At 41.5% G+C, this 10391-nt stretch overlaps 1 protein-coding gene across 1 annotated transcript; it reads left to right on the forward strand.

The window, feature by feature from the left end:
• The first annotated feature begins 3710 nt into the window (after positions 1-3710).
• Positions 3711-9990, forward strand: LOC149452922 (fatty acid-binding protein, liver). The gene is made up of 4 exons (XM_089688776.1): positions 3711-3865; positions 5381-5553; positions 7808-7897; positions 9872-9990. The coding sequence occupies exons 1-4, from the start codon at positions 3799-3801 to the stop codon at positions 9920-9922; spliced, it is 381 nt and encodes a 126-aa protein (XP_089544902.1). The 5' UTR covers positions 3711-3798; the 3' UTR covers positions 9923-9990.
• The last annotated feature ends 401 nt before the right edge of the window (positions 9991-10391 follow it).

The following is a 10391-nucleotide window of genomic DNA, read 5'->3' on the forward strand; positions in this document are numbered from 1 at the left end:
TACAGTATATGGCCAGCAAATATATTATAGGCCATGGTCACTGGCAAGATAGATCAATAAGACTGTTATCTCCCAATGTGACTTTTCTCATCTGAACACACAGCTTTGCCTTCAGCCACAACCAGCATGCATAAAATAGATTACAAGCTTTGCAGAAGACCCCAAATAATAGTAATTGTTTAAGGGCCGGTTCACACCAGAACACGGTGTGGGAAACGCACTGCAGATGAGGTCTGCAGTGGGTGTCAATAGTAAGTTAATGACACCCTAAACGCAGGTCGCAAAATCAGTGCATTTGCCTGTACCAGATCCAGTTGTAATGCGTTTCTAAAAGTGGTGCATGCACAACGTTTGGTGCAGTGCACAGCGTGTTCCTGTGCGATTCCTGTGCGGCCATGATGTTAACTGGATGAAAATAAGAGCTAAGGGGAGAGGGGGCAGAAAGATTAATTAGGGCATATTGGGCTAATTTAAGGGTTAATAAGCAAATTTAATTTAAGTTGGTTTTATTTGACAATATCAGATACAGATTATGAGCTCATTCAAATCAAATGCAGTAAGATGTATTTTTAAATTGTGCTCCCACTGCAGAGACAGTCCAAAACAAATGTCTGCTAATGAGCAGAGTTCATGCCTTTAGACTGAAAAAAGTATAGCAAGCTGCATTTTTCACAATGCAAAGGCACAGAACTGCATGAAAAGGCGTGTAAATGCAACACACACAAATGCGACTGGGAGCAAAAAAACAAGTTTTGCTCTTTAGAGGTCCTATTGTTCCCCATGGCAAAAAAAAAAAAAAAAAACACACTGTGAACATGCACTGTAGATGCATGTCAAAAGCATGTAAAGACACGTGGAAATGCATGAAAAACGCGCAGTTTCTGGTGTGAATGGGACCTAAAGGTCACACCTTTATTCTGCAGCTGAATTTAATAAAGTAAGTACAAGGTAATAATAATTCTACTTTGTATTTATCATACCTAGAGTAGCAAAAACGCATGTTGCGTGTTTTCTGTTTGACGCATATAGGGCAGCCGATTCACTGGCTTACGTGACAAAAATGCCAAAAGAAGCTCCTGCACTTTTTTGGGCATGCAGCTTTGCATGTTTTTTACTACGCTTTTCGCAGCATTTTGCCACACACAGAATGACATGTCTGCTAGCCGCATTTAGGGTGCCATTAAGAATTAATGGTACTGCAAGTGCGACTCGCAGGGTTCACTTGTTATTTGCATGTTCCTGGAATGCATGAGCATTTGCGTGCTTTCCAAAAAATGCGCAGATGTGCATGCAGTCTTAGTCCCCTGCCTGAACAGTATTTATAAACACTGTTCCAAAGAACCCTTTTTTGACAACAGTTACTGTAACCCTAGGTTAACATGAGGGCTGCTGCATAACTTTACATTTTTGCGCATTTTTTTTGTTTGTGTATGATGCATTTTTACAACATTTTTTGTAACAGGTAGTACTGAGGTGTTATTAAAATTAAAGACAGGTGGGATCAGTACTTACCGATTCCCTTCCATTCTTTCCAATGCTAAGAACAAAATGTTTGGCTGGACATATGGACCTGAACACAAAAAGTGAAGATTGGCTATCTTAAAGAAATGGTAAATGCCCCTATTACCGTAAAAATCTACCTTTTCATTTTTAATTCACCAATACAAATTACAGAATACTTCCTGTGCCTAGGCACTTCTGTGGATACAGCTTTATAACTGTTTGTGACAGGCACAACTGTCTGTGACTGCTTGCATCATGAGATTTGGTGATGTCACTACAATGCTACTTAGGCCTCATTTACACTGGTTTGGGGGGGGGGGGTGATATGTATGAATGAGGCCTTACTGTTCCTCTTGCGGGGAAGAAAGCTGCGGTGCAATGATCTCCCTGCTTCTGCTCTGTGCTTTCTACACCTCTCCTGCTGGTTCTTGAACATTACCACACCAGTCTTCAGATCACCAGTCATCAGAGGGCAGCTCTGACATGAGGAAGCAAAGATCTAAGGACCCATTCACATCTGGCGTTTTGGGGTTGTGCAGTCATGGCGAAGCTTGATGCTAAAAAAGGAGCTGGAGATTCTTTTGGGTGACAAACTTTGCGCAGTGTGGTTTGCTGCGACTGAGCAAGATTTATCATGTGACAATTATGGCAAAACCACACTGCGTTTAGGTGCCAGTAAAAATGAGTGGTATCCAAACACGTGTAATGCATTTTGACACTATTACAGTGCAATTTGGGATTGCAGGCAGAATCGCAGAAATTCTGCCTGAGATCCCAAAATGCCAATGTGAATGAGGCCTAAACTTCTACCAAGATGACTGCTTCTATATAGAGTCACAGTGCAGAACACAGCGTGGTAATCTTTGTGACCAGCCATTTGTTCACTGCCTTTTTTAGGAACAGTTTCCACAGTTCTTGTACTTTTTACTAAGCATTAGCATTCATACTTGGTTGACTCATGTTGTTAAGGGTCTCCTACTGATTGCACAGAGCCTGCATGACCTTAATTAGTTGTTCCAACTGTTAACTAAGCAACACAGTGGCTAAGTGGTTAGCACTTCCGCCTAGCAGCGCTAGTGTCATCAGTTTGAATCGCAACCATGACACTACCTCTCTGGAGTTTGCATGTTCTCCCTGTGTCTGTATGGGTTTCCTCCGGGTACTCTGGTTTTCTCCCACTTTAAAGACACGCTGGTAGGTTAATTGGCTTCTGTCTAATTTGTCCCTTTTAACCACTTGCCTACTGGGCACTTATACCCCCTTCCTGCCCAGGCTAATTTTCAGCTTTCATATATGGCACCGATAGGCGGCACTGACTGGCACTGTTAGGCAGCACTGACTGGCACTGATAGACGGCACTGAAAGGCAGCTCAGATGGGCACTGATACGTGGCATTGATGTGCATTGGTAGGCACTGATGGGCACTGGCAGGTGGCATTGATGGGCACTGACAGGTGGCATTGATGGGGCTACACTGACCATCAGGGTACACTGATCATCAGCCCCTGATGATCAGTGTCCTGATGTTCAGTGTACATGTCCCCTCTGAGTAATGCCGGCTCTCCTCTCCTCACGAGCTGTCAGCGTGACAGCTCGTGAGAAGAGGAATGCCAATAACCGGCATTTCCTTATTTACATGCGATCAGCTGTGATTGGACACAGCTGATCACATGACAGAGCCGATGTCATCAGCTCTTTCAATTGATCGGTGATCTGCTGTGTCCCAGGGACACAGCGTACCACTGATCGACGTGCTGCGCACCGCCGGGGCTACACATGCGCAGTTAGAGTGGGAGGATGTCATATGATATGACATCCTTCCAGAACAAGAGAACAGCTTTGCGCCCATCATTTCCTTATATGGCGGGCGGGAGTTGGAAAAAATGTTAGGGACCTTAGATTGTAAGATCATTGAGTGCAGGCAGTGATGCGATCGTACAATATAGATGTAAAGTGCTGCGTGAATAACGATGCTATATAAGTACCTGTAATAAATACAATGTTTTTTCATTATAGTTTCTTACAGACTGTACAGTGTCCTTCAGAGGTACATTTTTGGATGTCAGACTAAAAAGGGCTGTATTACATAATATTCACAAATGCAGAAAACACTGGACAGTGAACTGTGGGTCATTTCCATTACCATCAAACAAATCATTAATAATTGATAACCATCGAGTTAATAATTATGACATGCATTAGTCTACACAGATATATAGTGCCTTAGTGAAAGAAGGGTGATATCACTCCTGTCATTTCCAAACAAGTGCATCTCGATCCATCACAAGATTCACTATGGCCTTCAGTGGGACCTGGAATGTCTTTTCTCAGGAGAACTATGAAAATTTCTTGAAGGCTGCTGGTAAGTGTGCTATTTACTGTGATGCATAAAGACTATAAATTAGAAGTATACGATTTTTCGAGTGATAAAGGCATAAATACCAAAGATCACAAACTGTTTTGCAAAAAAAATTATAGTAGCTGCATGGTTACTATGCTTAATATGACTATGTTAAGACCACAGACATTTATTGCACTTTATTTTTTTTACAGATTGCAGAAATAGTTATCTGAAGAATTATTCTATTTAATATTAAATACAATATTATAGAATTCAGATATAAATGCTGAGTACCTGTAAAACTGCAGAACATTCATTTTATGCTTAATCTTAAGGGGCCATCCTTGGATCAAATATCGGTTTGTTCAGCAGGGACCAGACAAATTTCAATCCATGTATGGGCTAGCTGGTTAAACACAAGTCAGTCTATCAGCTTGTGTACAACCACCCTGTTGGGTTTTCTCCAAACAATCAGTGCCACCATCTACAGCCAGCAACACTCATCGTATTCTGCCGGCAAGAAAGGTTCTCCACCCACAGAATACAAGAACACAGCGGAAGGATTTCCCCATCTACATCAAAAGTGTGGATGGGGGAATCTGCTAATTTTTTTTATTCAACCTGCTGGCTGAACAAAAAAAAAAAGGAATCAATCATGTATGGCTGGCTTTATTCTATTAACTGCTGCTGACAGCAGCTGTTCACCCCAAGGGAATTAAGTCCTGATCAGTGTCATCAACTCCCAACTTTTTGATTGCTGCCAATCCTCTTTTAGGCTACGTTCACACTAGCTTTGTCAGTTCTCAAACGCCTATGAAAATTCTGCACATGGCAGCACACTGAAGTGTTAGCGTCGCGTCATGGCAAAACTGACACCTTATGTCGAGTCAGGAGGAGTTGAAGCCTCCCATTCAAGTCTATAGTGCCGCTCCTCAAATGCCTGGCAGACATTTGCGGTGTGGTTGCGACGTGTTAATACCATTTAACTTCATTATAGGCATTTGTGGTTTTAATGCTCGCAAACTCCTGTCAACCGCCTCAAAACCACGCATAGGGCGTTTGGGGAGCATTTGAGGAGCGTTAAAAAAGCTTCCCAAATGCCTGTCTAACGCCTGTCAAGCGCTATAGGGGTGTTTGGCAAGAGTTAGAAGTCAAGTGTGAACGAGCCCTTTAGGTTCTATGAGTAGACAGTGCAGTGATGCAACTGCAGCTAAGAGGAAATCAGCAAAGCATGGCTGCTAAATGATAAAAAAAAAAGTTCATCTTTTCTGAGCACAGGGACAGCTTTGTAACCATTGGTACGCTGTGCCTTGTGTATCCAAAATTTCTAAAAAGAGAGGTTCTTAGGTTGATCATAGAACCCATAGTAAAATTAGTGGGTCCATTTGAGCAAGTGTATAGGGCATGAATCAGAAATTGTTGAACTAACACATTGGAAAAGGATTCATGGAATTATATTTAAAAACTCAGTAGTTTAATTCTGAAAAATATTTTTTTAATGTGTTATGTGTATTATACAACCTTTTTGCATTCTAGGTTTGCCTGATGACATCGTCAAAGTAGCAAAAGATGTTAACCCAGTGATTGAAATCCAGCAAAATGGAAATGACTTTGTTGTTACATCAAAGACCCCAAAGCATTCTCAGAGTAATTCCTTTACTGTTGGGAAGGAAGCAGAAATCACAGCTGCTGGTGGGAAAAAAATCAAGGTAACAACCTAAGCCTAACCTACACCAATATGAAAGTTGTCTACATAGTCGGAGTTATGAAAGGATAATGCTTGTAGGTTTTTTTGTTGTTGTTGTTGTTAATGCTACATAATTGGGTGTATTTATAAAAAAAATTGCATAGCAATTTGCAAAGTGAGTGTGTGTACATTTGTTACTAGGCTTTTTACTGTGCTGGATGAATGTTTTTCTTTGATTTAAAATTAAAAATGCTACATTTTAGGTACTGGATGATGCTAAGTACCATAGGAATTTTCTGATGATACTTGACAACATCCAGCAGCCAAATGCAGTATTTTCTATGTAAAATCAATGAAAAACAGTCAACGAGCACAGGAAATAACCTAATAACTTTTTCTTTTTACATTCACATGAATGAATGTATATGCATTTTCAATTGGTGAATTGCTATGCAAATGATTGTAAAAGCCTCCATAGTCTCAAACTGCCAAATGGGATGCAATTATTATAGGGTATGAACTACACTTTCCTATGAAGTACAAAATTTGGAGATCCCAGTGAATGGCAAATCAACTGGAAAAGTGCTGGATAGTCACCCTAAGGGTCTCTAGACTAATCTCAGTTTAATCTCAGTTTGAGGTTGCTGGTCAACCCTTTTTTCATTTTGAAATTTTGTAGGGAGGAACCTCTTTGAGGTTTATACTGTTATGTGAACCCATGTTTGGTGTGATTTCTCCTCAATTCTAACTGAGAGGTGTAATCAAGGTAGGGAGGTTCAGAACAATACGGAAAAGCTAACACGGTTGCTGTTTTTTTATTGTGGTCTGTATGTTAAAGAAAAAGTTCACCTTCACCAAAGAACTGCCTATGCAGGTAAGGGGCGTCTGTGGATAAAAACAAACTGTGTGTCTCTGACTAAAATTAAATAATGTCTATGATATAGGTGTAGGCCATTTACGTACCTCATGAAGCCTGGCTGGAAGACTCCCAGAACTTTGTTAGGACATTGCTAAGTGAGGCCTAGTCATTACTGCTCACCCCTACCATCACAGGAATGAGCTTTTTCTCTGATTCAGACCCCCTCACATGCTCTATCTCTCCCCTGATACAGTAGCTCTGAGCTCAGCATCTGAGTGCTCACTCCTGTGATGGAGGAGGTGAGCAGTAACAGGTAGGCCTCACTTAGCAACATCCTGTGGGTATTCCAACCAAGGAGCATCTCCATTCATCCACCTCCCCCAATATCTCTGCCCAGCTATACATCCATATGTTCATCAAGCCAACAATAGAAATAGATAATTAAAGTGATCGTAAACATTCAATTATTATACTTTAACAATAACAAACGTGTCATACTTACCTGCTCTGTGTAATGGTTTTGCACAGAGCAGCCCCAATCCTCCTCTTCTCAGGTCCCCCGCTGGTGCTCCTGACGCCTCCTCACTGCCTTCTGCCTCCATAGCAAGCCGCTTGCTATGTAGGCACTTATGTGAGCTTGCTCCTGAATCCCGCTCTGTGTCTCCATTGACACATAAAGCAAAGCTTGGCCCCACTCCCAACCCACTGGCTGTGACTGACAGCAGCAGGAGCCAATGGCTAGATTAAAAAAAATCTTCTAGGTTTACAACCACTTTAAGCTTGTTCTGATGCTGGTTTTACAGTGTGGCATTCACAGCCATTAAATGTCACTTCATCAGGAGTATCATGCAAAGTGTAATCACATTGTTATAATATGTACAATGGCTCCCTGTCCAACAAGCCCAAAACACAAGTTACAGTCAGCATTTCCCCATGTACCAGCAAATACAGGGGTACTCAGGGACACAGGGGTCCACCCCCTAGATGTCTATACGCATCGTTTTTTTCCAGTGATCATATACACATTACCATTTGTTTCAAATTACACACAAGTCACAGTCAAGAAAGGATACCCCTGTATCAGTGCATGCTTGGTCTTTTGGGCTTTTTGGATGGGGCACCATTACACATACTATAACAAAATGATTCCACCTCCAGTGATACTCTAGATGAAGCAGCACTTATTGGCTGCAAAGTGCGTTGTGTCAAGCCACCCCACTTCAGTGTGGAACATACTTATGGAAACAACCAAACCATTTTTTTCTTTGAACCACAAAAAAAAAATCTAATAGGCTTGGTATTTTGTTTTTCTTGCACATAATGTTTTGAGAGAAATACTTTTGTGGTTTAACAAAAACTCTAATATTTAACTTCTGATCACGTATATTTGTTATGTTCATGTTGTCTTGTTTTTTAGGTCACTGTACAGCTAGAAGGAGGAAAACTTATTTGCAAGAGTGACAAATTTACTCACATCCAAGAAGTTAATGGAGATGAAATGGTGGAAGTATGTATACATTTTGGAATATCTTGTTCTAGAACAGTGTTTTCCCAACCCTATTCTCAGGTCCCACATGAGTGCATGTTTTTCAGGTAACACAGGTAGGTTAATTGATATGTCAGTAAAGCAATTTGTCTACCTGTGTGGAATTACTCCAAATATATCTTGAGGATTACAGGACAGGTTTGAGGACCCCTGTTGACTTTGGTAGTAAAGTCACTAAGGCAGGGTATACACAATGAGGTTTTTTTGTTCAACCAGCGGGTTGAAGGAAAAAAAAAAAATTAACAGATCCCTGCATCAACACAACTGATGACATTGAGGCAGGAATCTCTCCCGCTGTTCTGAGAGCAGGGATGACACAATCCCCCCCAAATCAGAATACACAGACCAGCGCTGCAGTCATTGGCTGCAAGCGCTGCTTGCATGCTGATTTTCTATCAAAACCATTTGACAGAAGCCGGTTAGATTAGCTTCTGTTGTCACACAGGAGTACACCCAGCTTTATCAATGCATGTTCCTTTGTGTATATGTGGTTTGGGTAAGCTTTGTTAATGGATTTACACAAGTTGAAAAGCATTTATAAACTGCAAAATATAGAATACAACTGTGGAATCTGATAAAGACAATCTGGTGCTGTATACTTTCATGGACACTCTGAAAAGCCTCAAACCACATATTGCCTATGCAGGCTCCAAGGGCGTGATATCAAATGCATGGAACCTAAATAGCTGAACTCTTATCTGCCATGAACTAATGATATGCACTCACTTAACCTTAACCTCCCTATTTTCAGTTGACGCCCATGTAGCTGCCAAGCTTCAAGCATGCAAGGCTCCTTTCCCTAGGCGGGGTTTAAGGGGCCTTCAATAAGGGGCCTTCAATCATATGATTATTTTAGAATATGTCCACTTTACAGAATAAAAATTTTAAACTGTAAAACTAAGAATTGTAAACTTCTTCCTAAAAAGCAGTAGACTTCCTGTGTTTTTGCTTGTCCACATACAGTAGCAGTCTGAATGCTATATACAGGACTTATATTCTAGAACAGGGGTAGACAACCTTTCAAAGATTGAGATCTACCTGGAAAACAAGGAGGAAATCAAAGATCCCTGGGGGAATGGTGTCCTTTTTAAAAATAAAAGTGTCCTCTGCCCCCTTTACATATCACCCCCCCCCACAGTTGTGTCCTCTGCTCCCCCATAACAGTGTACTCTGCTCCTTCACATCACTCTCCCCCACTGTAGTGTCCTCTGCCCCCCCCCCATGGCAGTGTCCTGAGCTCTCCCAAAGCAGTGTCCTCTGCCCCCCTTCAAATCACCCCCACTGTAGTTTCATCTTCCCCTCTGCCTCCCCATAGAAGTATCTTGTGACACCAAAAAGCAGTGTCCTCTGCCCCTCTTCACATCATCCCCCCCTCCACCACTGTAGTGTCCTCTGCTCCCCCCATGGCAGTGTCCTGTACCCACCCGAAGCAGTGTCCTCTGCCCCCCTTCACATTACCCCACCACTCTAGTGTCCCCTGCCCCCTTTCACACACACTCCACTGCATTGTCCTCTGTCCCCCTTTACATCACCCCCCCACACACTGTTTTGTCCTCTGCCCCTCTGTGCTCCCCCATAGCAGTATCCTGTGCTCCCCTAAATGTAGTGTCCTCTGCCCCCCTTCATATCACCCCCCCCCCCCCACAGCAGTATCCTCTGCCTCTCTTCACATCACCCCCCCCCCCCTTTTCACTGTAGTGTCCTCTGTCCTGTGCCCCCCAAAAACAGTGTCCTCTGCCTCTCTTCACATCACATCCGATCCCTGTTCTAGAAGGTTAATATATTTTAATATATATTATATACTGTATGTAAATGAAACAACAGATAGAAAAGTATTTACATTAAAGGATTCTGTCAGAACAAATGACATACAAGCATTAGGACAGTCAGTATGCAAACTTGACATAAACTTGTGTTTTGTTTTTTTTTTTGCAGCAAATCAGCATCGGCTCAACAACACTGATCAGGAAAAGCAAGAGATCCTAACTTAAAAATAGTATTTTTATACCATTAAACTGAAGAAGTGTGTTGCCTAATAAAATAAAATGTACTCAGGTATTGTACTGTGTTTTTATTTTAAAATATGCCTAAAGTACATTTAAATTAAAAAAAAAAAAGCTTTTTGCAGGTTACCAGTCGTTATTTGTGGTGGCTATATTTATTTTCTTTTTTATAGCTTGTTTTCCACAAACACAGAAAATTCCTTTTGATCCTGCTAGAAATCTTGTATCCTTGTAACTTCCTGCATACTGAACTGATATAACAAACCATCTCATCAGCTTTCCTAGTTGTCTTCTGTGAACTGCAAAACATCTCCCCATGGTATGGAGATGAGGAGAAGAAGTTTGTAGTCCAAGTCAGGAAACCAGCCTTGTTTGACAAGGTTGCTCCTCCATAAATACAGTCCAGTAAGTGAGTGTTTTTACTCTAGGACAAGAATGTGTTACTAGTAGAG

This window comes from Staurois parvus, unplaced genomic scaffold (genome assembly GCF_062004578.1).
Source record: "Staurois parvus isolate SC_StPar_1 unplaced genomic scaffold, SC_StPar_1.0 ptg000454l, whole genome shotgun sequence".
Taxonomy (NCBI): Eukaryota; Metazoa; Chordata; class Amphibia; order Anura; family Ranidae; genus Staurois; species Staurois parvus.